At 42.5% G+C, this 27,669-nt stretch overlaps 1 protein-coding gene across 1 annotated transcript in view; it reads left to right on the forward strand.

Annotated features, from left to right (window-relative positions):
- Positions 1 to 14,962: 14,962 nt before the first annotated feature.
- RPN1 (ribophorin I) overlaps positions 14,963 to 27,669 on the forward strand; it is a 29,344-nt gene continuing 16,637 nt past the window's right edge. The window contains exons 1-3 of the mRNA XM_004368392.2: positions 14,963 to 15,290; positions 18,549 to 18,613; positions 26,025 to 26,331. Of these exons, the coding sequence (XP_004368449.1) occupies positions 15,030 to 15,290; positions 18,549 to 18,613; positions 26,025 to 26,331 (633 nt within the window). The 5' untranslated portion in view covers positions 14,963 to 15,029. The remainder of the gene's footprint in view (positions 15,291 to 18,548; positions 18,614 to 26,024; positions 26,332 to 27,669) is intronic.

The following is a 27,669-nucleotide window of genomic DNA, read 5'->3' on the forward strand; positions in this document are numbered from 1 at the left end:
TGATTTTAAACCACGCAATATTCCCTTATTCTGTTCAAATGACTGCTTCTTGGTCTATGTACAGGTTCCTCATGAGCACAATTAGGTGTTCTGGAATTCCCATTCTTCACAATGTTATTCATAATTTGTTATGATCCACACAGTCTAATGCTTTTGCATAGTCAATAAAACACAGGTAAACATCTTTCTGGTATTCTCTGCTTTCAGCCAAAATCCATGTGACATCAGCAATGACATGCTTTGCTCCACGTCCTTTTCTGAATCTGGCTTGTGTTTCTGGCAGTTCCCTGTAGATGTACTGCTGCATCCGCTTTTGAAGGATCTTCAGCAAAATTTTAGTAGTGTGTGATATTAATGATACTGTTCAATAATTTCTGCATTCAGTTGGATCACCTTTCTTTGGAATGGACACAAATATGGATCTCTTCCAGTTGGTTGGCCAGGTAGCTGTCTTCCAAATTGCTTGGCATAGATGAGTGAGCACTTCCAGCATTGCATCTGTTGAAACATCTCGATCGGTATTCCTCAATTCCTAGAGCCTTGTTTTTCACCAATGCCTTCAGTATAGCCTGGACTTCTTCCTTTAATACCAGCAATTTTTGATTATATGCTACCTCCTGAAATGGTTGAACGTTGACCAATTCTTTTTGTTTGGTGACTCTGTGTATTCCTTCCACCTTCTTTTGATGCTTCCTGAGTCGCTCAATATTTTGCCCATAGGATCCTTCAATATTGCAACACGAGGCTTGAATTTTTTCTCTAGTCCTTTCAGCTTGAGTAATGCTGAGCATGTTCTTCTCTTTTGGTTTTCTAATTCCAGGTCTTTGCACATGTCATTATAATACTTTACTTTGTCTTCTTGAGCAGCCTTTGGAAATCTTCTGTTCACTGCTTTCACATGTTCATTTCTTCCTTTCACTTTAGCTGCTCTACGTTCAAGAGCAAGTTTCAGAGTCTCTTCTGACGTCTATTTTGGTCTTTTCTTTCTTTCCTATCTTTTTAATGACCTTTTGCTTTCTTCATGTATGATGTCCTTGATGTCATCCCACAACTCGTCTAGTCTTCAGTTATTAGCATTCAATGCGTCAAATCTAGTCTTGAGTTGGTCTCTAAATTCAGGGGAGATATACTCAAGGTTGTACTTTGGCTGTCGTGGACTTGTTTTCATTTTCTTCAGCTTCAACTTGAACTTGCATAGGAGCAACTGATGCTCTGTTCTGCAGTTGGCCCCTGGCCTTCTTCTGACTGATGATATTGAGTTTCTCCATGGTATCTAGATGTAGTCAATTTGATTCTGTGTTCCATCTGGTGAGGCCCACAAGTATAGTTGCCATTTACGTTGTTGAAAAAAGGTATTTGCAATGAAGAAGTCATTGGTCTTGCAAAATTCTATCATGTGAACTCCAGTGGTGTTTCTACTACCAAGGCCATATTTTCCAACTACCAATCCTTCTTTGTTTCCAACTTTCATATTCCAAACACCAGTAATTATCAAACCATCTCGATTACATGTTTGATCAATTTCAGACTGCAGAAGTTGGTAAAAATCTTCCATATCCTCATCTTTGGAATTAGTGGTTGGTGTGTAAATTTGAATTATAGTCATATTGAACTGGTCTTACTTGAGGTGTATGGATATTATCCTGTAACTGACAGCATTGTACTTCAGGATAGATCTTGAAATGTTCATTTTGATGATGAATGTGATACCATTCTTCTTCAATTTGTCATTTCAGGTGTAGTAAACCATATGATTGTCCAATTCAAAATGGCCAATACCTGTCCATTTCAGCTCAGTAATGCCTAGGATATTGACCTTTATGCATCCCATTTCATTTTTGACAACTTCCAATTTTCCTAGATTTATCCTTTGTACATTCCACATTCTGATTAATAATGGATGTTTGCAGCTGATTCTTTTCATTTTGAGTCATAGCACATCAGTAAATGAAGGTCACGAAAGCTTTACTCCATCCATGTCATTAAGGTTGAGTCTACTTTGAGGAAGGAGTCCTGTTGTGCAATGGTTAAAGCAGCTGACTGCTAACTAAAAGGTTGGCGGTTTCAAACCACCAGTGGCTCTGTGGGAGAAAGATGTGGCAGTCTGCTTTCGTAGAGATTTACAGACTTGGAAACCCTACGGGGTCACTATGAGTCGGAATTGACTCGACAGCAGTGGGTTTGGTTTTGTTTTTTGCTACTTGGAGGAGGCAGCTCTTCCTCAGTCGTATTTTGAGTGCCTTCCCATCTGAGGGGCTCATCTTCTGGCACTATACCAGATGTTCCACTGCTATTCATATGGTTTTCACTGGCCAATTTTTTTTTTTTTTCAGAAGTGGATCACCAGGTCCTTCGTCCTGGTCTGTCTTAGTCTAGAAACTCTGCTGAAACCTGTCCACCATGGGTGACCCTGCTGATGTTTGAAATACCAGTGGCATAGCTTAGAGCAACACAGCAACACACAAGCCACCACAGTACAACAAACTGACAGAGGAGTGGTGGGGGAACGCCTTAGAAATGGAAATTCTTAGGTCATTAAGGTCATCTCTACTTTGAGGAAGGAGCCTTGGTGGTGCTGTAGTTAAGGCAATTGTCCTATGGAACTGGAAACCCTGGGGATGGGCCCTGCCATCTGCAGCTTTAACAAGCATTCAGGTGAATCCAATGCACATGGAAATTTGAGAACCACTGCTTCATATGCTACATTGGCAATATAGTTAAGTTACTCTGGGTATGTTTGAATTTATAGAAATAGAATCATTTAATGTCATATAGCATGTATTCTTTTATGTTTGCTTCTCTTACCCAGTATTAGTTTTTTGCTTTGTTTTGTTTTTCACTGAGATACATTCAGAAAAGTGCCAAGATCATAAGGGTGCAGTTCAATGAGTTATCCCAAACTGGGCACACCCGTGTAACCACCACCCAGATCAAGAAAGAGGACATTCCCAGCCCCAGAAGTTACCCTGCCCCTTGCTTCTTCCCAGTCCTACTCTCCTTCCCAAAAGCAAACACTATCTTGTTTAAGAAATATTTATGTAGTCCAAGCTTTGAAGCACTTCTATCTTTTTCAAAGCTTTGTTGTTCTATTTTTAACCTTTAGATTTGTAGTTTATCTGGAGTTGACTTTTATATATGGTGTGAAATTAATTTTTTTCCCATATGGATATCCAGTTGACCCAGCACCATTTATCAAAATAACTAATTTCCTGTCCCCAACCCCAACAGATTTCTCTTTCATCTAGCATAAAACTGATGAAATGGCAGCTATATAGTCACACGATATAGAGAAAGCCAGGCATGTCAAATGAGTGAATCAAGGGATAACATGAGGAAAGAGATAAAAAAACAAACAAACTCATTGTTGCTGAGTCAATTCCAACTCATAGCTACCCTATAGACAGAGTAGAACTGCCCCCATAGGGTCTCCAAGTCTGTAAATCTTTATGGAAGCTGACTGCCACATCTTTCTCCTCTGGACCAGCTACAGGAAAGAGAAGGAAAAGAAATATGGTTACCATAGTACAAAAGTCTGTCCCTGCCACATAGCCCCCTTGACATGGGCAGGCAGAAGTGCACACGCACACACACACACACACACACACACACACACACTGAGCTCAGAAGTCATTGCTGTCCTGTTCAGGGAAGGATTCAGATGGTTAGAGCCAAGTGGAAGGCCTTAAAACAGCCCCAGAGACTCCTGGGACCGCTTCCCCCCACCCCCCGCAGCCCCCATTCTGGCTCTCTGCCCTTGTATGCCAGATATTCACCTGTTACTCTGGGCAACAAACCCCTCTCTGTTCTCTGCTTTGTGATGCTGAGGATGGGACTCTGCATATTTATTCCGTTTTGACAGCTGGCTCCATATTAAACTCTACCAATGAAGTCAGGAGAGGAGGAAGAAGGGACTTCCCCCTTCTTGTTGGCTCCTGTCTCCTTTTCCTACAATTCTTCACCTTGGCAGCTGCAGTTTCTTCCTGTAGCAGCAGCTGAATACAGTTTGCAGTTTTTCAGTGATGGCAGAATCAGCCTCATCGTGCTCCCCTCAGGGACACAGGTACTAGCTGGCTGGCCCCCTCCACAGAAGTCTGGGTCCCAGCCTTCCAGAACGCTTCTCTGAGCTCAACGACAAAAGCACTCAGCCCCCTTCTCAAAGGTCTGAGTTTCAGCTCCATGCAGCCCCTCCTCTGGAAATTCCAACCTCCTTTTTCCTTCTTCCAACAACCTTCTTGGAGAGGGTAGCTGCTTCCTGTAATTACTAAACCAGTGGCTATCGAGTTGATTCTGACTCATGGTGACCCCATGAGTGTCAGAGTAGAACTGTGCTTCATAGGGTTTTCAATGGCTGATTTTTCAGAAGTAGAGTGCCAGGTTTTTCTTCTGAGGTGCCTCTGGGTGGACTCGAACTGCCAACATTTTGGTTAGCAGCTAAGCATGTTAACCGCTTGCATCATCCAGGGACTCCCCTTGCTGTTGTTTTTGCCTTTTCTGTTACCTGGTTAATAACTTTATACATACCATACCAAACCCATTACTGTTCAGTTGATTCCGACTCATAGCGACCCTATAAGACAGAGTAGAACTGCCCCCATAGGGTTTCCAAGGCTATAAATCTTTATGGAAGGAGATTGCCACATCTTCTTCCTGCAGAGCGGCTGGTGGGTTCAAACTGCCGACCTTTTGGTTAGCAGCCAAGCGTTTAACTGCTGCACCACCAGGGATTCTTACTTTACACAAAATTTTTAATTATTTATATTAAATTCTCTGTTTACATAGCTGGTGAGGTTTCTGTCTCCTGACTGGTCCCTCACTGATACAGTCCTCCATGATCTCCAGCAGAGGCAGTGAACAAGCGGAGGTGAGCTAGAAAGAAAGCCTCCAGACCTCCAGACCCCTTGTGAAAATGGACAGGTGGTGGGCAGGCAAGAGGTGCGGTTCCTCTGTGCCTGGAGCCAGAGGGTTAGTACCGTCTCCAGAGCCAGCCTGAGCTCAGGAAGAAGGCCAGGTTGCCTTTATTTTTACCCTCTCAGCAAGTTTCACTTTCCTGAGCTTGAATTCCATGTAGAGGCTGGAAAGGTAGTCTTTAGAGAATGCAAAACCAGCCATGAAGAAGATGAATCAGGCCTTATGCTGGAAGAGCTGGGATAGGTGGTGGGGCAACATCATGTTGTACAACAGGATCAGTGTCAGCAGTGCCACTCAGGCTGGCATCAAGCCTCCTTGGCCAGTTGCACATAACCACAGGGAGCTGGCCCAGCCAGTCAGGTAACAAAAGATGTTCAGCAGGATGACCACACAGGACCTGATGAAGTAGCTGAAGGCAGCGTCTGATGATGCTGCACCATTGGAGATGGCACTGATCATGGCCAAAAGAGAGAAGATGCCATCAGCCACTGGCTGCTTTTGACAGGGACCATGGAGTTGGCAGTCAGGGTGCCAGCCAGGGTGAACAGACCACCCTGCAAGTGGCACTGAATGAGTTCAAGGGCATGATCTTGGTCACAGTGATGGTGAGGAAGAGCATGGCCTCCAGGTTCACCTTCACCAGGATGGCAGTGGGCACCACCGGCAGCAGAATGGCTATCTGGCTTCCCAGGACCTGCACAGAATGGAGAATCCTCATGAGTAGGGAGAAGTTGAAGTAGATAAAGGACAGGAGGGGCAGTATGGTGCATGGGGTCAGGAGGTTGCTGAAAATAGAGCTGAGGAAGCTTCTCTCTAGAGAGGTCAGCCGGGGAGCAGATGAGTCCTGAACATACCCACTAAGCTCATGCATGGCCAGAGACATGTTGAGGGGCACATTCAGGTGGTTTGTGATGTGAATGATGGTGGTTGTGAAGATATTCCAGGGAAGCATGGTCCCCAGGCCTAATATGAAGATGCCAGGCCAGATAGCCTTGCATCTCTCGTAACTGGTGATGGGTTGTCATAGTGATGGTGTTCCTGGTACCACCCTGCTTTCAGCTCTTAGTCAGAAACTTGGCCGAGGATGGACAGTCTCTGGCAGGCAGTTCTGGCTCTGTCTCAGGAGTCTGGTAGCCAGGCCTCCCTTGGAGGGCTTTTACTTGATTTAGCGTTTTCCTGCCTAAGAAGGAGGAGGAGTAAATATCTTTGGTATTCACACTTCCAAGACCATAGCACCTGTCCTAGGTATTACAAGTAGGCAGGAATCCTTAAATGAGGTTGCCTGCTCTACCTTCTTCAAACCGTCAATCAGACCAATGAATTAGGGAATCCTTACACTGTTTTTATATGACTAATATGTATTAGTCGTATTCCCCAGAGAAATAGAACCAATAGGATCTATTGATCTACCTTTTAATCTATTTTTATATCTAGAGAAATTGATTTTATTTTAATGGGTAGGCTCTCATAATTGTGGGGGCTTGCAAGTCTGAAATTTGTAGGGCAGGCTGGCAGGCTGGCAACTCAGGCAAGACTATGTTATAGTTTCAAAGCACTGTTTTAGCTGCATTTCATACATTTTGACATGTCCTGTCTTTACTTTCATCCACTGCAAAGTACACCATCTCAGAACCATCTTCCTGCCTCACTTTCAGGTGGGTAGGGGTGGCCATGCAACCCAAATCTCAATAAATATTTGTTTAGGGAATGAATGAATGAATTAGCGAAGAGACTGTAAACAGCCTCAGATTTTACAGATAATTTTTTGGCAATATTTTCTTGGAGATGGGTGCCACTTGTCCTCCTTCTTCTAGGATATCTTTGCAATGAGGCAGAAGAAATGCGTAGAATTCGTTGCTTCCTGGGAGCACAACTGGGTGGTTGGAGAACAGAAGAAACAGACTGACTCTCCACTTTATACCCTTTATGGTAGCCAACCTTCAAAATGGCCCCCAGCAATCCCTGCCTCTTGGTACTCACACCCTTGCTAATCCCCTTCTACATGGTACCTGTGTTGGTCTGTGTCGCCAATAGAATATGGCATAAGTGATGCTATGTCATTTCAAAGATTAGGTTACAAAAGACACTGCAGCTTCTGTCTTAGTTGTTGTCTCCCTCTCTGATGCCTCCTGCCAGTAGCCACGTGAGGGAGCTGTCAGCCAGGGCTACATTCTTGACAGGGGCTAGGGGGTCTTCTTCTGAACATACTACTGGCAGGAGATGTCAGCTCCTCTGCCCGTGCCTGATCATGACATGGTTTCCCCCAGAGTGAGTGAGAAGAGAGAAACTGCGTCCAAAACAAGGGGAAACTGAAGGTCTGAAACTCTAGGATAATCCAGGAATATCTTTGAGGTATACTTGTTACTTGGTGGAAAAAATCAAAATGGGCAACTCATTTGGGAGTTGGTGGAACTCCCTTGCTTTTGCAACTGACTGCTACCAAAGTGGCTTCCCTATATTGTTTTCATAATGACTATGGAGGTATGTCTGACTGCCACCTCATGGGAATCAGCTTTAGGCTGGTCCTGGTCATTATCTCCCCCGAAGTTAGACAGGTTCTGATGCAACTACTACTACTAGAATTTTACACCTCCCAAAGATATCCACATCTTAATCTCCAGAACCTGTGAATATGATATGTTACATGGCAAGGTGAAATTAAGGTTGTGGACGAAATTAAAGTTGCTAATCAATTGACCTTGAGATAAAGAGATTATCCTGGATTATCTGGGTGGGAATCTAATAACAAAGTCTTTTAAATGTGCAAGAAAAAGGCAAAAAAATCAGACCCAGAAAGCATTCTGAGAAAGTCTTGACTGGCCATTGCTGGCTTTGAAGATGGAAGGGGGCCATGAGCCAAGGAATAGCTTCTAGAAGCTGGAAAATGCAAGAAAATGGACCCTTCCCTATAGCCTCCAGAATGAGCACAGCTCTGCCGACCCTTGATTATATCCCAGTGAAATCCATTTCAGACTTCTGTCCTGGAGAACTGCAGAGATAATAATGGGGAGTCAGGAGATTAGATTTCCAGCCCCTATTCTGCCCTTAAATAACTGCATGACTTCGGGCAAGCTATTCTCTCTGAATCTGTATTTCGCACCCGGAAAATAAAGGATTAGATTAGGAGCCCAAATGCTTTTCTTTTTTTTTTGTCTCTGAAAACCTGGGATTTTATTCAATAACCTGGGGTAGTGGAAAGAGCTCTAGTTTGGAGTCATTTCAGGTTTCCAAAGCAGCCTGACAATTACTGGCTGTGATACTTGACTTTACACATCTACAAATTAGGGGTAATAGTATTTATAATTAAAAGTTCATTTATTCACTCAAAAAATGCTTATTGACTACCCATGTGCCAGGCATTGTGCTACAAGCTGCAATCCTGAGATGAGCCATCTAGACAATGTCCCTGCCCTCATGTAGCTTACCTTCTGCATTAGTTTCCTATTGCTGCTGTAATAAATTACCACAAATTTAGTGGCTTAAAACAATACAAATTTATTATCTCTGCAGTTCTCCAGGACAGAAGTCTGAAATGGATTTCACTGGGATATAATCAAGGGTCGGCAGAGCTGTGCTCATTCTGGAGGCTATAGGGAAGGGTCCATTTTCTTGCATTTTCCAGCTTCTAGAAGCTATTCCTTGGCTCATGGCCCCCTTCCATCTTCAAAGCCAGCAATGGCCAGTCAAGACTTTCTCAGAATGCTTTCTGGGTCTGATTTTTTTGCCTTTTTCTTGCACATTTAAAAGACTTTGTTATTAGATTCCCACCCAGATAATCCAGGATAATCTCTTTATCTCAAGGTCAATTGATTAGCAACTTTAATTTCGTCCACAACCTTAATTTCACCTTGCCATGTAACATATCATATTCACAGGTTCTGGAGATTAAGATGTGGATATCTTTGGGAGGTGTAAAATTCTAGTAGTAGTAGTTGCATCAGAACCTGTCTAACTTCGGGGGAGATAATGACCAGGACCAGCCTAAAGCTGATTCCCATGAGGTGGCAGTCAGACATACCTCCACCCTCCAACCTTTTTACCAATACTGACATCATCATCCCTCCCATAGCACTCTCTACTTTTCTTTCAGGTTTGACTGTTGTAATGGTCACACGAAACTCATAGACATACTTACGGTTAAATGGTTTATTAAGGAAGTAATGGGGTACTACTCAGGATCAGGATCAACAGGCTACAACCCAGGATCAGGATCAGGAAGCATGTAGGCAAAGTCTCCCTTCTTCAGTGCAGGACAGCTGTCTCAGCTCCTCTTGGCTGTGCAGTCCTCCTCTTGGCCCCTGAGGACAGGCTCTTCTTGGCCCCAACGTTTGTCACCACTGACTATGCCGCAGGGTGCCTTCCAGGCCTGTCACTGTCTTCAGTGTCACAGCTCTTTTAGGAGGTTCCTTGCCTTCTTTCTCTCTGCTTCTTCTCTATTCTCTCTTGCCTTTTTTCTGCTTCGCCCTGCTTCTTTCTGTCTAAAAAAAACTTCTGTGGAATTGGCTGCATATATACACAACTCCTTGTCAATTTCAAGGCATGGCCCCTCCCAGAGAGGACCACAAACTGACCGATCCCCTCTGGGTATTCCTTTGCATAGTAGGCTATAGTCACCTTATTTTCATAGTCTATTGACCAATCCCTGCAAGGTGCATAATAATCACAGGGCAGGCTGCAGCACAGGGCCAGACAAAAAGTATCAAACTACAGGCTGTTTACAGTTTACCCAGGAAATGTCAATCAACCTGGACAAACGTAACAAAACTTTAGGGTAGAAAACTAAGGCAAAGCTAACTCCTCAGGGTGTGGCGGAAAAAAAAGCTCTCAAACTGTTTTTCTAAGGCAACAGGCCACATAAGGGAACTCATTTCACCACAGGGTGAAAACTTTTCCTATCTACCATACTTTCTTTTGGGAGGATACAGACAGTAAGTACACCAAGGAATAATTAAATAATTTAAGCTGTAAGTGTTATGCAGACAATAAAACTGAGTGATACATTAGAGATAGTGCCTGAGGAGCCTATATGAGATAGTTGAGAAATATTTTCTTTGAGGTGATTTTTGAATCAAGTGCTTGTGGAAGAGCTTTCCAGGCAGAAGAAATGGTAAATGTAAACTCTGGGGCATTCTGAAGTGTTTGAAGATGTCTTAGTCTCATCAACCTAACAGCACCAGGGACAAACCTATTGTCTGATAAAGTCAAGTTTATTGGCTTGTTGCAATGAATGAGATCACATATCAGAGGAACCATGGGCATCTCACCAAACAAGGGAAAAGATAGAGTTATCATAGGATTTGGGGGAAGAATTGAGTTTGAGTGAAATACAATAGAATCTATATTTTGATAGGCTGAAAGTGATCAACATCATGTCTGGAGTGTAAAGCAGACCTGTTGTCGTTGTTAGGTGCCGTTGAGTCAGTTCCGACTCATAGCAACCATATGTACAACAGAGCAAAACACTGCCTAGTCCTGCGCCATCTTCTCAATCGTTGCTATGTTCAAGCCCATTGCTGCAGCCACAGTGTCAATTCATCTCATTGAGGGTCTTTGTCTTTTTTGCTGACACTCAACTTTGCCAAGTATGATGTTCTTCTCCAGGGACTTGTCCCTCCTGATAACATGTCCACAGTATGTGAGATGAAGTCTCGCCATCCTACCTTCTAAGGAGCATTCTGCCTGTATAGCTTCTCAGCCAGATGTGTTAGTTCTTCTGGCAGTCCATGGTATATTCGATACTCTTTGCCAGCATCATAATTCGAAGGCATCAATTCTTCTTCAGTCTTCCTGATTCATTGTCCAGCTTTAGCATGCATATGAGGCGATTGAAAATACCATGGCTTGGTTCAGGCGCATCTTAATCCTTAGTCCTTCTTATGGATTGAATTGTGTCCCCACAAAATGTGTGTCAACTTGGGTAGGCCATGATTCCCAGTATTGTGTGGTTGACCTTCATTTTGTGATCTGATAATCCTATGTTTTACAAATCCTAACCTCTGTGAAGTTAATGATGCGGGATTAGAGGCAGTTATGTTAATGAGGCAGGACACAATCTACAGGATTAGGTTGTATCTTGAGTCGCTCTCTTTTGAGATATAAAAGAGAGAAGTGAGCAGAGGGGAGAAAGACCTCCTACCACCAAGAAAGAAGAGCTAGGAGCAGAGTGTGTCCTTTGGGCCCGGGATCCCTGTGCTGAGAAACTCCTAGATCTGGGGAAGATTGATGACAAGGATTTTTCCCCAGAGCCCACAGAGAGAGAAAGCCTTCCTCTGGAGCTGGTGCCCTGAATTCGAACTTCTAGCCTCCTAAACTGTGAGAAAATACATTTCTCTTTGTTAAAGCCATCCACTTGTGATATTTCTGTTATAGCAGCACGAGATAACTAAGACAGTCCTCAAAGTGACATCTTTGCTTTTTAACACTTAAAGAGGTCTTTTGCAGCAGATTTGCCCAATGCAATCCAAGACTGATTTCTTGACTGCTGCTTCCATTGGCATTGACTGTGGATCCAAGTAAAGTGAAATCTTTGACAATGTCTATCTTTTCTCCATTTATCATGATGTTGCTTATTGGTCCAGTTGTGAGGATTTTTGTTTTCTTTATGTTGAGGTGTAATCCACACTGAAGGCTGTATTCTTTGATCTTCATCAGTAAGTGCTTCAAGTCCTCTTCACTTTCAGCAAGCAAGATTGGTCATCTGCATTTCACAGGTTATTAATGAGTCTTCCTCCATCCTGATGCCCTGTTCTTCTTCATATAGTCTGGCTTCTCAGATTGTTTGCTTAGCATACAGATTGAATAAGTATGGTATTTGTAACTGTTTCTTCTCATTTTGAGTTGTGCCGCATCAGCAGATGAAGGTCCCGAAAGCTTGACTCCATTCACGTCATTATGGTCGACTCTATTTTGAGGAGGCAGCTCTTCCCCAGTCGTATTTTGAGCGCCTTCCATCCTGAGGGGCTCGTCTTCTGGCGCTATATCTAGGGTCCTACAAATTAAAGATAGAGGTATGATATTGTGCCTAGGAACCACTTATCTGAAGCACTGGGCTGGAAATTGAGGCTATTTTCTGACTCAAAGTGACTTGGAACCTCCAGATTAAGAGTAAAATGTTTTAGTTTTACTAATATGATTTAAAACAATACAGTCTCTGATCAGTCTATGATTTTAGAGACGGTTTCTCAGTGAGTGAAATATCAGTAGCCACTTAAACAAGAAGATTGTTAAGACGCGGTCATGGATTGAATTGTGTCCCCCAAAAAATGTGTGTAGCAACTTGGCTGGGTCATGATTCCCAGTATTGTATGATTGTGTTATCTGATGTGATTTCCTTATGTGTTGTAAACTCTTATCACTGTGATGAGGTTATACTGATGAGGTTGACAAGATTAGTGACTTAATGCAATGTCTTTTGAGATATAAAAGACAGAAGCGAGCAGAGACACAGGGGAACCTCATACCACCAAGAAAGCAGCGCTGGGAGCAGAGTGCGTCCTTTGGACCTGAGGTTCCTGCGTAGAGAAGCTCCCAGACCAAAGGAACACTGATGACATAGACTTTCCTCCAGAGCCGATGGAGAAAGCGTTCCCCTGGAGCTGATGCCCTGAATTTGGACTTGTAGCCTACTGGACTGTGAGAGAATAAATTTCTCTTTGTAAAGCCATCCACTTATGGTATTTCTGTTGGAGCAGCACTAGATGACTGAGACAGATGCTAAAAGTTTCCACAAGTCCAAGAGAAATACTTTCCACAAGTCCTAGGAGAAATACTGTTTCCTGTTCATTTTGTAGTTAGCTTTCTCTGTGTCAATTATCCCAGTGCGATGAATAAAATTAGTTACATTTTTTCACTAACTTTTTATTTTGAAATAATTTTGGACTTAAAGAAGAGTTGCAAAGATGATAGAGAAAGTTCCCATATGTCCTTCACTCTGCTTCTCCCAATGTTAATATCTCGCATAATTGTAGAATTATCAAAACTAAAAAATTATCATTGGTACAATACTAGTAACTAAACTACACAATTTATTCAGTTGTCACCAGTTTTTCCACCAGTGTCCTTTTTCTGTTTCACTATCCCATCTTGAATCCCATATTACCTTTGATTGTCATTTCTCCATAGTTCCCTCCAATCTGTGACCGTTTGTTAGTCTTTCATGACCTCGACACTTGAAGAGTCAGTTATTTTATAGACTGTCCCACAATTTGGGTTTGCCTGACATTTTTCATGATTAGATTGAGGTCATGCATTATGGGGAAGAACGGGGTGATGTGCCCTTCTCAGTGTGTCATATCAGAGGGTGAATGATGTCACTGTGTCTTATAACCGGTGATGTTAACCTCGATCAATTGGTTAATGTGGTGTCTTCTAGGATTTTCCACTGCGGACTTACTATTTCCCCCTTTGTTTGTAATTACTAGATATGTTAGGGGAGATACTTGAGACTATGCAGATATCCTGTTTCTACTTAAACTTTGGCTTACCAATTTTAGCATCCATCGGTGGATCTTGGAGAAGGCAGACTTTCTGACTCTGAGCTACATTTTATTGTGTAAAGGAGCAGAAGGCCGATGTTATCTCAGGGTGAGAATGGTAGGGGAGAGCAGAGAGATAGGACAGGGCTAGTTCCTGTAAGAATTAGATAAGTGTTGTTGTTACCAGGTGGAAACCCCAGGTCCTGCTCAGCCTGACTCGTATTGGCCAACAAACCAGAGACCAAGGGGGGAAAGCAGAAAGGCACCTTAACTTTGTTGTGCAAGGAAAGGAGTCAGTTGGAGCTTCTGTGCCAAGACTGCTCAGGAAGGGCAAGGGGAAAGGTTACTTTCAAGGGGTTTACAAGTAGGGAGTTCATACAAGTTACATCAACAACATTCTTAATATACCACGCACATACAATGGGGTTTACATATAACTTCATGCATTGCCAGGATTTTTACAGGGTAGGCCAAGCAAAGAAACTGGGATTCCAATGCAAAGTTGCAGGGCAGGCCAAGCAAGCTGCTTTCAACAGTGGAACTTTCCACAGCTTGAGGTCTTCTGTCTTGTTGTTGTTGGTTGCCAAAGAATAGACTCCGACTCATGGTGACAAATAAGTGTAGGCTACTAATAGTAACTCTTTAGTTACTATTGGTTTAATGGTATACCAGGCACTTTTTATGCCTCTGGATCTTGTAGGTTATTCTCATTCTAATGCATTTAGTGTCAGGTGGGATCCTTTTGAAATGCGTGAAGCTCAGCAGATGGGATTTCGAGCCTCCTTGTGTAGGTTGAGCATTCTATTAGATGATGATGCTTTCTGGATGTGTTAGTTTTGTAAACTTTTGCCTTTTTTTCTTATTTCTGTGAGATAAGGCTTGCAAGCATAATTATAGCTGTCCTGTGTTACTTAGGGAGCCCTGATGGGTTTTTTTTCTGTGTCATATTTGCAAAACCAGAAGATTCCTCATGATATCTAATGGAAAGGCGCCAGCAATAAATTATTTATTTAGTTTTTATTGGTATAGTGTCATACTACAGATCCGTGGCGCCAGCGTTCACTCCCCTTGTTGGTGGGTTGTATTACCAGATATTTCTCAAAATCCGTATTACCAAAAAACCAAACCAAATCCATTGCTGTCGAGTGATTCTGACTCACATCGACCCTATAGTACAGAGTAGAACTGCTCAATGGTATTTCCAAGGAGTGCCTGGTGGATCGCAACTGCCACCTTTTGGTTAGCAGAATGCTTAACCATTGCACCACCAAAACAAAAACAAAAAACTACGCCACCAGGGTTTCTAAAATCCATATTACCAACCAAAAATTTAAATACACTCAATTAGGAAGCATGCATTCCAATACTGAAAACACATGCCATCAAAAATTAAAAAATAAAATTTGGTAACAAAAGGGATAATTATACTTTCACCACAAACAAAAGCGTTGCCGCGGGTAGCTCTGGGAAGGCGTTTCCAATCAGGCTTCTGGTGGGCCGCCTGGTTGCCATGGAGACTTGGGGTCCTTCTCCTTGGGCGCCGCCATCTTGTGGCGCCAGCCTGGGCCCAATGAGCGGCCGCGCGGTGGCAGGAGGCGGGTCGGTGGCGGCGTGGGGTTGGGCCTGCAGCCCAGCTCCGTCCCGGTCATGGAGGTGTCCGCCGCCTGCCTGTTCTTGGTCCTGCTGCTCGGGGCCTGGGCCCCGGCGCTAGGCAGCGCCTCCTCGGAAGTGCTGCCTCTGGTCAACGAGGACGTGAAGCGTACGGTGGACCTCAGCAGCCACCTGGCCAAGGTGACGGCCGAGGTGGTCTTGGCGCACCCGGGCGGCGGCTCCACATCCCGCGCCACCTCCTTCCTGCTGGCCCTGGAGCCCGAGCTCGAGGCCCGGCTGGCGCACCTCGGCGTGCAGGTGAGTGCGGGCAGGCAGGCTTCCCCGCGGGGCCTGGCAGCCACTTGGAGCGCTTCTCCTCAGACTCCACGCCGCGCCACTCTCGGCCTCTCAGGAAACGCGGAAGGGCGGGGTGTCCGGGGACTCGCCGAGCGGCCGGGGATCGGAGGGGAGGCGGTGCCGCAGCTCTTCTGCGGCCCGCGTGCGCTAGCCCCGCTGCCTCGGACACGTCAGCATAAGGTGGTAGGGCGGCTGGTGGCCTCTCATGTGGGCAGCCCCTCGGAGCCCGCACGCTTCTTCTCGGAACTTGCCTCCCGCCGCTCTCCCGACCCGAAGATAGTAGCCCCCTCAGGGAAGTGCCTAGCAGGGTGCCAGCGTGCACTGAACTTACCCTTCATTTCTCACGACTTAATGCAGTAGCACAACTGGAGGACGAATAAATGAATTAAAATGCGTTTCGCCCCCTCTGATTTGTCTCTTTCTAGGTATTATCCAGTACAATCAAATATAACGGGTTTAGTGTTTTCGACTTTGTAATCATTTGAAAGCCTTGTTAATATGCTACACTTCTTAAGGTTGCTAATGAACAGTTTTTTATGTTTAACTCTTTTTAAAATTAGTTTTTAAGATCACAAGTAATACATTCTTTTTTAAACGGTACAGAAAGGTAAAGTCCAGTTCTCTTCTTTCCCGCTACCGCTTCTCATTCTTTACACCTCAGCAAAAAGTAGCTCACAAGTTTGGCTTATGTACATCCAAGCATTTCAGCGAACACTTCTACAACTTTTAAGAAAATGTTGGCTTTAGAAATAGAGGGAATATATATATGTATTCAGAGGTTTGCTTTTTACTACTACTTTATTAAACAACATTCATTAAATGATTATCCAGTTATTTGCAGAGAACAAAATAGTCATTACAGTGTCGTATTTCCTCTAAGCATACTTAACTCTCTAACTGAATCTGGAGCTATAAAGTTGGGTTTATACAGGTAATGTTTCTGAAATGACTCCTCTTCCGTTTTACGCCTTGTCCATCATGAAATGCTCTGTCTTACTGAAAGGTTTGTGGAAAGATGAAGCAAAACTTCTTTTAAATTTGTTCTGCCACCTTCGAGTGTTTTGAGTATTAAATCCAATCGTAATTTACTGAGGTTGTCACAGTATAACTAGACCACTGCAGAAGCTAGCTGTTTTGCCATTATGCTGGAGAAGGCTTACAAGCTGGGTTCCCGTATTTTCTTACTGAGAATTTACTTTGTGTCAGGTATCGTGTTAAGTGTTTATGTACATTCTCTATTAACCCTAATAAACCTTTGAGGTGTAGGTGTAATTCTTATACTGTAGGTGAGGAGGCTGTAGTCTGGGAGGTTAAGTTATATAACCTCCTACATAAAGTCTTAACAGAGAAGAATGAGTCAGGCCTCAAATTTAGCTTAGTTTGTTTCAAACTTTGTATTATTCACTGCACCATATTGCCTCTTCTGGTCTAGATGGCTGTGAAGTAGGCCTGTGTTGGAGGTATAAGACCTGCAATCACATAACAAGATTTATTCAGAATCATTTGTCTGTTATTTCTTTAGTCCAAGAGAGATGAATTAACGGTGTGTGCTACTTTATACATACCCTATCCAAATGGAAAAGGAGCCCTTGTGGCACAGTGGTTAAAGTGCTCGGCTGTTAACTGTGAGGTTGGCAGTGCGAACCTACCGGCTGCTCAGTGGAAGAAAGATGTGACAGTCTGCTTTTGTAAAGATTTACAGCCTTGAAAACCCTATGGGGCAGTTCCACCCTGTCCTGTAGGGTTGCTGTGAGTCAGAATTGACTAGACTGCAGCAGGTTTGGTTTGGTATCCAAATGGGAAACATAACGGTGATAAAGTTAACAAAGAGGGCTTGTGTTTTACAACAGTTGACTGGGAAACTTTGGTGAGGTTGCTAAAATTTTTTTTTCAGTGGATGATCGTCAATCCTATAATGTAGAATTTTAGCATCTGGTAGAAGAAACCATTGTGGTTATTGACTTAGGAATCAGTGGTTCCTAGCCTTTTTACAATTAAGGACCCATCTTATTATTTTTCCTCTCATTTGGATCCTCTGTTTGAAATATTTTGTCTTTCTAATCTTCTAAGTAATAATAAATATATTTTATTAAAACATATATAACTGAACAGTGAGTGTTTCTGATAAGCATGAGAATACTAGAATGCTCTTGTAAGATTCTGGTTAAAGTAATGAAAGTTATTTATTTTTTTTAGCCTGCAAAAACTTTACTGAGGATGGCTGTATGATTACTTTTAGGCATTTTACAGTATTAAAAATAACTTTCTCATTATAGATTTGTGCACCTTCTTGATAATCATTGCTTTAGTCTTGAAAGGTAGTCCTAAGATTTTTTTTTTTTTTTTGGTACATGGGTGAGGGGGAGTTGAGCTGGGAAAGGGATTGGTGGTGTGTGTATATATTTTTTCCTTATAGTCTGTTCCACATTCTCATGATTCGAGATGCCTGCTCTTTCTCAGAAAGACCCTAAGCCTGCTGGAGTTAGCATCCTTTTCCTGGATACACATCCTGTTGCAGTGAAGGATCAGAATAAGGGACTGTGTCAAGCAGTGGCTATTGACTCCTTCTCCGCAAGGACTGTTGACACTGTTACTTCTTTTGTGCTGGTAAAAACAGTTTTGGTCATGCATGAGGATTTCCTATTATATCAATAAATAATACTATTTTCTATGCATATTTGAATGCAAATGAGAAAAAGTTCAGAAAGAATACCCACCACGATGAAAACAATGTTTACCTCTGAGGAAGTGACATCAAGGAGATCTTTTACTTTGTCTGTAATATTGCAGTGTTTTAACAGAATAAATTCATGGATTACTTGTGTAGCTAAAGATGAATAAAAGTTAAAGACAAGCAACCATTCCTTAAAAAGAAATCATATGACTAGAGGCTTAAAGTTTGTACAAGTGAAGTAGCATCTGATTGTGAATTAGGAAACATGAGGCCTTTGAGAAGTGTGTTTGGAAGTGAAATCTGTGTGTGCATTTGATAATTCAGGAAAATGTTATCTATTTACAGAGCTTATCATACAGCTTATTCAGTGTAAAAGTAAGTGATTGACAATGTTCTTGTGTTCAGATGAAAAAAAATTATTACTGAAACCAAAATTCAGTCTGAAAGTGCTGGTAGTTTAGATACGTTAACATGGACATCCTGAGGCATTTGGTTTACTTGGTGACTCAAAATTTAGAAGAATAACCTGTTTTGCCCTCTTACAGGTAAAGGGAGAAGATGAGGAAGAGAACAATCTGGAAGTACGAGAAACCAAAATTAAAGGTAAAAGGTAAGCTAACAAATAGCCAGGATATATACACGTATGTATACATACGTATATGTACACATACCTATGTATATACGTACATATATATACACACACACATATATATATATATAAACTTCCCCTAATCTTGCCTGTTGTTATACTGTCAGGGTTGGAATCTTAAGCTAGGAGAGTTGTTCAGGAAGTACCAGTTTACCAGTTGCCTTCGAGTCGATTCCAACTCATGGCGACCCCAAACAGGTAACTTGCATACAGTTAATGCACTTGGCTGCTAACCAAAAGGTCAGAGAGCTGAGTCCATGCAGAGGTACCTTGGAAGAAAGGCCTACTGAACTATTTCCAATAAATCAGCCATTGAAAATGCTATGGAACAGTGTTCCACTCTGACACACATAGGGTTGCCATGAACTGGAATCAACCTCAACAGTTGGTTTGGTTTCTTTGTTTGTTTGTTTGGGGTTGTACTTGCCTTGTTCTCTGTTTTAACCTCAGCACCTAACATGGGCCCTGTCACATATTAGCTGCTTACTTTAAAACAGTTTATTAAGGATATTTTTCAAATACACACAAAAAACTGGAAGAATTGTATAAGGAGTCCCTGTGTATTCCATCACCCAGCTTTCAACAGTTATCAGCATTCTTTATGTATGTCTGCGGTACAGTGAATTGCCTTTGTATGGCTCTTCTAGCCGTAACTCCCACAAAATGATTGGGTGGGACTTTGCAAATAAAGTATGTGGAACCCTTTTGGGGATTGGACAGTTTGATAATGCAAATAAGGTATGTGGAACCCTTGGGGGGGGTGGGACTATGCAAATAAGGTGCTGTGGCCCACCAAGGGGGTTGGTCAGTTTTGCCATGCTTTGCTAGACTTAAAAAGAACTCATTGCAGAGGTTGAGAGGGGACCTCACTACCATCAAGAAGAACTGGGACCTCAGTGCATCCTTTGGACCTGGCTCCCTGTGCTGAGAACCTCTTAGACCCAGGAGACAGAGAGAGCTGTAACATTGGAGATGGCTCAAGATGGCATGAAGCGGCAGCAAGCACGGCAGAGTCTAGTGGCAGAGAAACAGATGCAGAAGAACAAACTAGGAGACTGGCTCGATACAGTGTGGTGGGCTTCCCGACCCATGAAGCAAGGTGGCTGCAGTAGACTTGACCCACAGAGTGAGAGAGCTGAGTGCCTTCGGGCAGGAGGCTTCCTGTGGAGTGGGGTGCCTCTAGGCACTTGTCGGTGGAACTAAAGAGCTTTATAACACTTGCCTGAGCAGGGCAGGGGTCAGGCCTGAGTGGGGGCTGAGGCCGAGAGTGAGGGCCAAGGCTAAAAGCAAGGCCTGTCTGCCTGTGGGCACGGTGAAAAAGGAGCTGAGAGGTTGGAAACTGTCCTGATTGATGAACTGTATCCTGTCACCTGAGTTGTTCCTGTTACTTCCAAGTTGACCCTGATTCTGAATTGTAACCTATTACTTCCCTAATAAACCCTACCTCATAGAAATGAGCCTTGGGCTGATGCTTGATTCTTCTCTCTCCCCCTGAAATTAGGCAAGGAGGTCTGATTCCATCATTTTACAATGTATCAAGCACTCAAATATTAGTTGAATGAATGGATCTCTGATGCGGGAAGAACGGATGTTTTCTAGCTTAGTGGTTCTTGAAGCGGGGAGTGATTTTGCTTCCAAGGGACATTTGACACCATCTGGTGACATTTTTAGTTGTTACAAATAGGGAGGCACCACTGGCATTTAGTGGGTTGAAGTCGGGGATGCTGCCCAGGACATGCCCCTCCTCCCCACGAAAAATTGTTGTTGTTGTTAGGTGCTGTCGAGTCGGTTCCGGCTCATAGCGACCTTATGTACAAGAGAACAAAACACTGTCCAGTCCTGCACCATCCTCACAGTCATTGCTGTCTTTGAGCCCACTGTTGCAGCCACTGTGTCAGTCTGTCTTGTTGACGGTCTTCCTTTTTTCCACTGACCCGCTACCAAGCATGATGTCCTCCAGGGACTAGTCCTTCCTGATAACATGTCCAAAGTATGTGAGACGAAGCCTCGCCATCCTTGCTTCTAAGGAGCATTCTGGCTATATTTCTTCCAAGACAGATTTGTTCCTTTTTCTGGCAGTCCATGATATGTTCAGTATTCTTCACCAGCGCTATAATTCAAATGCATCAATTCTTAAAAAAAAAAAAAACAAAAACTGTTGCTATTGAGTCTATTCTGACTCATAGCAACTCTGTAGGACAGAGTAGCACTGCCCCATAGGGTTTCCAAGGAGCTGCTGGTGGATTCGAACTGCCTGCCTTTTGGTTAGCAGCCAAACACTTAACCACTGAGCCACCAGGGCTCCCATTCTTCTTTGGTCTTCCTTATTCATTGTCCAGTTTTTGCATGCATATGAGGCAGTTGAAAATACCATAGCTTGAGTTAGGTGAGCTTAGTCCTTAAAGTGACGTCTTTGCTTTTTAACAGTTTAAAGAGGTTTTTTTGCAGCAGATTTGCCCGTTGCAATGCGTCATTTGATTTCTTGCCTACTGCTTCCGTGGGTGTTGATTGTGGATCCAAGTAAAAGGAAATCCTTGACAGCTTCAGTATTTTCTCTGTTTATCATGATACTGTTGCTGTCCAAAGAGTTACCCACCCTGAAATGTCAGTGGTGCCAAGGTTAAGAAACCATGCTTTAGCTTATACTATAACTTGTCATAGGAAGAAATAAACAGTTTGGTTCTTGATCTGCAAACCATTTTGCCTTACAACTGTGAGTCCCCTTGTGATTTGGGAAATGTTAAATTGAGTTTCCTTACTTGACAGAGGGTTTAAAAAAATTTTCTTTTAAAAAAATTCAAAACTAATAAATATAACAACACTTTTGTTTTCTTTATGCATATACTCATACATGTGTAATTTTACATAAGGGTGTAAATGGTATCATATATAAATTTTATCTGTATAAAGTTCAACAGCAACATTAAACAAGCCATTTATCCCACAGTCCTAACATGACAGTTTATATGGTTTTGTTTGGACCATGTTCACATGCAGATACATAGTTTGAATGATTGTGTGATCTGTTTACCCACCCCCACTCCCCATGTATAGCATAAATATTTCCGTGTGTTTCTCCGTGGTCTTTGTAATTGTCTTTCTTTTGTTGTGTTTAATCCTTGAGTTGTTTTGGTTTCATGCACAAAAACGTTACCCTCTGAGGAGCCAGTTTTTTTTTTTTTGAGGAGCCAAGTTTTAATGCCTGGTGATTATCTTGATTTTTCTATTACAGCCTCAGAGTGCATGAAATAGGTGTGTTAGTGGCCCCAAGTTTGTTAGATCTGAGAGTTAGCCTTAAATAAGTTGCTATTAAAATCCCTTCCCTAAAAAAAATATTCCTCTGCTTTGTAAATATTTAAAGAGACTCCTTTCCCTCTGAGGATCCTGTCTGTGTTTACTGGCTCTGGCCGATGGCCTGCAGCACATCTTTTGGAGAGGCAGGATAGCTTAGTTATTATGCGTGTGGTCTTCGTAGCTTTTCTGCCTGGATTCCAGTCTTGTCCCTGTTACTACTTACTAGCTGTGTGTCCTTGGGAAATTATTTACCACCTCTGTTCCTCAGTTTCCTCCTCAGTAAAATAAGAATATCCACATCATATGATTACGATTCATTAATACATACAGTGTCCTTAGAACAAGACTTAGTACATAGTAGATTGCTACGTAGTAACTGCGCAGTAAATTTTGACACAAAGAGGGTTAACCAACCAGAAGGATCATTCAGGCTGAGGCAGAGGGAATGGCATGTGTAAAGATTTGAAAGTTTGACATTTCATGGAGTGTTTAGTTAACTGGACCTTCAGAGTGGCTGGAGCTCAGAGGAACTGGGTGGTGTAAGGAGAGTTGAGATCAGTTTGAAGAATGCCTCGTATGCCATTCTTAGGGGTGTACACTTCATCCTGTAGTCAGTTGGATACATTTAAAACCTTTTTTTTTTTTAAAAATAGCATACAATTTTATCTTTAGCTATGAGTGTATGCATTACATAGATTTGTCTTTATTACTGTCCCCATTTCCTGCTGGGGAAGTTGACGTATTCTCAGTAAATGGGTTCTCAGCAAATCTGTTTGAGTAAATGAATGAGTAATTGCTTTACCTTACCTAACAAAAGCAAACGCTTCATATAATGTTCTCCCATCGGTTCCAGCAGGGGAAGAACTATAGGAAAAAATCTATCTGCGTTAGATACCAGTTGTAAAAATGGTGTAGAGGTGTCATCAGACCTCCTCATCTAACTTCAGGGGGAGGAGAAAGAATCACGATCAACATCAGCTCAAGGCTTATCCCTATAAGATGGTGGTTAGCATGCCTCCTCTCTCCAACCTTTTCACCAGTTCTGACACCAGCGTCCCTCCCATGGTACTTTCTACTTCCCTGCTGGGTTCGATAACTCATTGCAGTGACCACACCGAACTCACAGACTATACTCACAGTTATGGGGTTTATTAGGGAAGTAACAGGTTACAGTTCAGGATCAGGAACGACTCAGGATACAGTTCTTCAGTCAGGATGGTTTTTTGTCTGGGCCCCTTGGCCTGTCCTCTACCCTGCTCAGCTGTACGTGCCCAGAGGCACCTCACTTAGCCAGGAAGCCTTCAGCCTGAAGGCTCTCAGCTCTCCCTCAGTGGTTGAGCTTAGTTCCACCGACAAGTGCATGGAGGCACCTCACTCCACCAGGAAGCCTCCTGCCTGAAGGCGCTCAGCTCTTGCCCCATGGGTTGGCATGACCACTGTGACCACCTTGCTCCAGCTCCCACCAGTCTCCTGGGTCTGCTGCCCCTGTTTCACTGCCACTGCTTCTCACCGTCTTACACCATCTTCAGTGTTACAGCTCTCTCTCTCTACCTCCTGGGTCTAGGAGGTTCTCAGCAAAGCGACCCCGGGCCCAAAGGTTGCATTCCACTCCTGGATCTTCTTGATGATAGTGAGGTTCCCCCCTGCTCTGGGATTGGCTCCCTTTTAAGCCTCGTGGGATGGCAAGTTTGACTAGTCCCCTCGTTAGGGTTCCATATACCTTATTTGCATTATTAGCAGGCTGTCCGATCCCCTTGGTGGGCCACGAACACCTTATTTGCATAGTCCCACCCAATCATGTGGGGGAGTCACAAAGACTATGACTAGAAAGGCCATATTAAGTAATTCACTGTACCGCACCAGTATAATCAGTTCTGTGTTGTCTGTTCCACCTCTTGTCAACTGGTAAACCTTCATTAGCTGACAAGTCCACATTTCAATAAGAATTAAAGTTCATGATAACCTTGGAGCTCTGAAAGGTTCTGAAGTGTCTTCTGAATCATCAAAGCAAGATTCAGTTATGTTGAGAGCATTTAAAAACTTTTAAAATTAAGGTAGGAGTGACACCAATAGGTTGTGTTGATGGATGACTTGGCAATAGTATGGAGGCTGGGCTGGAGAGGTTAGAGATTAGAAGATTAATTAGGAAGCGATGGAATAAGCTAGACAAAGGTTAATAGTTTAAATTGAGGTGACAATAGAAAGCAAGAAAAGGACAGATTTTTTTTTTTTTAAATTTTTATTTTTTATTGTACTTCAGGTGAAGGCTTACAGAACAAATAGCCTCTCATGAAACAGTACTACACGTACTGTTCCACGACATTGGCCAACAACCCCACAACATGTCAACCCTCTCCCTTCTCGACCCTCCTTTTTTTTTTTTTTTGTGAAAATACACATAGCCAAAGACACACCACTTCAAAAACTTCCACATGCACAGTTCAGTGACATTGACCACGCTCCTCCAGTTGTGCTGCTACCCTCACACTAGATGAAGGCCCACAGAACAAAACAGTCTCCCACCCAACAGTTAGTACACATGTTGCCCCACGACAGTGGTCAACAACCCCACAACACATCAACACTATCCTTACTCAACCTTGGGTTCCCCATCACCAGCTTTCCCATCCCTCCCTGCCCCCCAGCCCCTGTCCCTGGACTGCTGTGCCCCATCAGTCCCATCTGGTTTTATGGGGCTGTCCACTCCCTGGACGAACAGTGAACCTTGGAAATGACCTCACCACTGAGCTAAAAGGGTGTCTGGGGGTCATATTCTCAGGGGAAGGGGACAGATTTGAGAGGTATTTCTATACATAGCGACACCGTGTGACAGTATAACTGTCCTATAGGGTTTTCTAGACTGTAATCTTTATGGGAACATATCACCAGGTTCCCCTCCTCCCCCTTGAGCTGCTGGGTGGTTTTGAACAGAGAATGCCACCGTTGTGCCACCAGGGCTCCTCGGCAGAAGGCACTGGACTTATATTTTGAGTAGTGTCCTGTAGAGTAGGGATATGGAGTATAATAGTGTGACTGTTGAAGGCATTTAAGTTTAGAGTTTTATAAGGTCATATCAGGACCATGGAAGCATGTTAAAATGCCCTCAGCCTTCCAGTAGTGGTTTCTGGCTCTACGAAAAATGGGTGTCCTGGCTTAGAAAACTCAAACTCACTTTTTTTTTTTTTTAATTGGAAAAATAGAGATAACACAGTATTTACCAATTCAACGTTTTTTCCTGTGTACAAGTCACAATTTTTCTATAATGGTTAAATGACGTGGGGTTTTTTGTTTCTTTTTTTGGTGAAAATATGTGCGACAAAACATATACCAACAACAATTTTTCTTGTATAGTTCATTGGCAATGGTTATATACTTTACATTGTGTCACCATTCTCCCTATCTCTGTCTATATTTTTTCACCGTTAGCTTAGACTCAGATTCACTTTTGAGTTAATACCCTGTTAATTTTAGCAGTTTTTACGCCATGTCTTTTTCTTTATAATGGGAGTAGCTTGCTTGCTTTTTTTTCTAGTTATGAGTGTGCTGCAAGCTCATTCTAAAACAAATTGAAATAAAAAAAAAAAGTTAAATTAAGCTTTTCCTCCTAACCTGAGACAGTACCATTAACATTTCGTTGAACATTCAGTGAAATAATTTTCTTCACATATACTTGTATATGTATATATTTTAAAACAGAATCATACTGTGTCATTTGTAAACTGATTTCAGTTATATACATTGTGCATGGATTGCTTTCTGTGTTAATGTATGTAGATCCAAGCATCTTTTTAGTGGCTGCTAATATTTTATTGTGTCACTGTCTACTAGAATATTCTCCTAGAATATTTTTAAATGATATTGTTGGACATTGAGGTTGTTACATTGTTTTACTATGATAAATAACCCTGAGATGAACATCCAGACATTTGTCTTAAAAGGCTTAAATAGCAGATTCAAATTGATCTCTTAAAGGTAACTGCTTTCATCTTGGGGGCATAATTTTGCTGTGGCTTTGAACTGCTAGCTTTGCTTTCGATTTCCTTAATCTCTCAATTCTCTTGCCTTGTTCTTTCTCCAGTGGGAAGTTCTTCATGGTCAAACTCCCATTTGCTCTTGATCCTGGGGCCAAGATTTCAGTCATCGTGGAAACAGTTTACACCCATGTGCTTCATCCGTATCCAACCCACATCACCCAATCAGAGAAACAGTTTGTGGTGTTTGAGGGGAACCATTATTTCTACTCTCCCTATCCAACGAAGACGCAAACTATGCGTGTGAAGCTTGCCTCTCGAAATGTGGAGAGCTATACCAAACTGGGGAACCCCACGCGCTCCGAGGACCTCCTGGATTATGGACCTTTCAGAGACATCCCTGCCTATAGTCAGGTAGGCTCACGCAGAGTCCATCTATTATCCGTCTGCTTCTGAAAATGTCTGGTAGCATGACTGCTTGTTGATAGGCTTGGGCAGTGTGGGATGGTGGAAATCAGAAGTCATTTTTAAGATCATTCTCAAAGTTTTAACTTGCTGTGAAATGACTCCAGAGGGTTTACATTTCTCATGTTGGGAGTACAGAGGGAGGCTAAGGGGTTAAAGAAGACTTCTTTGAAGGATTTTGAAGCATTTGGGGTGGAAGTTGGTGGAAAAGGAAGCAAGGCATTCTGGGCAGAGGCAATGAGGGACAAGGGCCTAGAGACAGGAAAACCTAGATATGCTGTCTGGTGTGGTAGAGGGTAGGTGCTTGGTGTAGTAGAGCTGGCTGAGCTGCCAAGGGCCTTGAGTGCTACTCCTGGGAGTTGGGACTTGAATCGTAGTGGAAGCAATTGAGGCTTAAAAAGGCTTTTTTTAAATTATGAAAATTTTTTCAGACCTATGCAAAAGTAGAGAGACTAGTATAATAAAACTTGCATATACCCATCACTTAGATTCAGGGATTTTCCAGATATTACTGTATTTGCTTCAACTATCCCTTTTTTCCTTTCTCTTTGGTGGAATTTTTAAAGCAAATCTCAGAAGTATGTCATTTACCCTAGGTACTTCAATATCATCTCTAAGAAATGTGCATATTTAAGACATGTAGGATTTCTTTGCATCTCTACATGTGTTCAGAATATATGTCATTAAAGATGTACAGTCAAAATGCTTTGTTCTAGTGTCACTTGAAACAGTTGTTTCTCTGTTTTCTCTGTTCTCTCAAATGTCAGTTTGATATATAGTTAGGGTCATTCATTTTGGGTTGTTTTAAAATTTTAAGAATTTTTAATTAATTTTTGAATATGAAAACACAAACATGATTCCATAATCAAAACTGTATAAAGAGTATATTCAGAGAATTCTTATTTCCATTTCTCTCCATCTGTTTTCCTCAATAACCATTTTATTAGTTCTCGATTTATCCTTCTAGTATTTATTTTTATAAATATATGCAAATTTGTAGTAAATATATTCATATTCCCCCAGTTTTCAAAAAGTAGCACCTTATGTATATTATTCCACCATGGTTTTGGGGATGTGACAGAGGTGTTCTTTGTCTCGTGTTGTAGTTGCCAGATGAGTGCAGAGTACCCTGGCTTCTGTACCCTAGACCTCTGGAGATCATGGACTTGCTGCTCTTTGAGTTGTGTTTTCTCTAACTGCATATTTATCTCTTTTCCTTACTTAAAACTGAGTGGCTCGGTTCATGTTGGGACAGTGATTTGGTTAGCTCCTACACAGGCGTTTTTT

This window comes from Trichechus manatus, unplaced genomic scaffold, assembly GCF_000243295.1.
Source record: "Trichechus manatus latirostris isolate Lorelei unplaced genomic scaffold, TriManLat1.0 scaffold00001, whole genome shotgun sequence".
Lineage (NCBI taxonomy): Eukaryota > Metazoa > Chordata > Mammalia > Sirenia > Trichechidae > Trichechus > Trichechus manatus.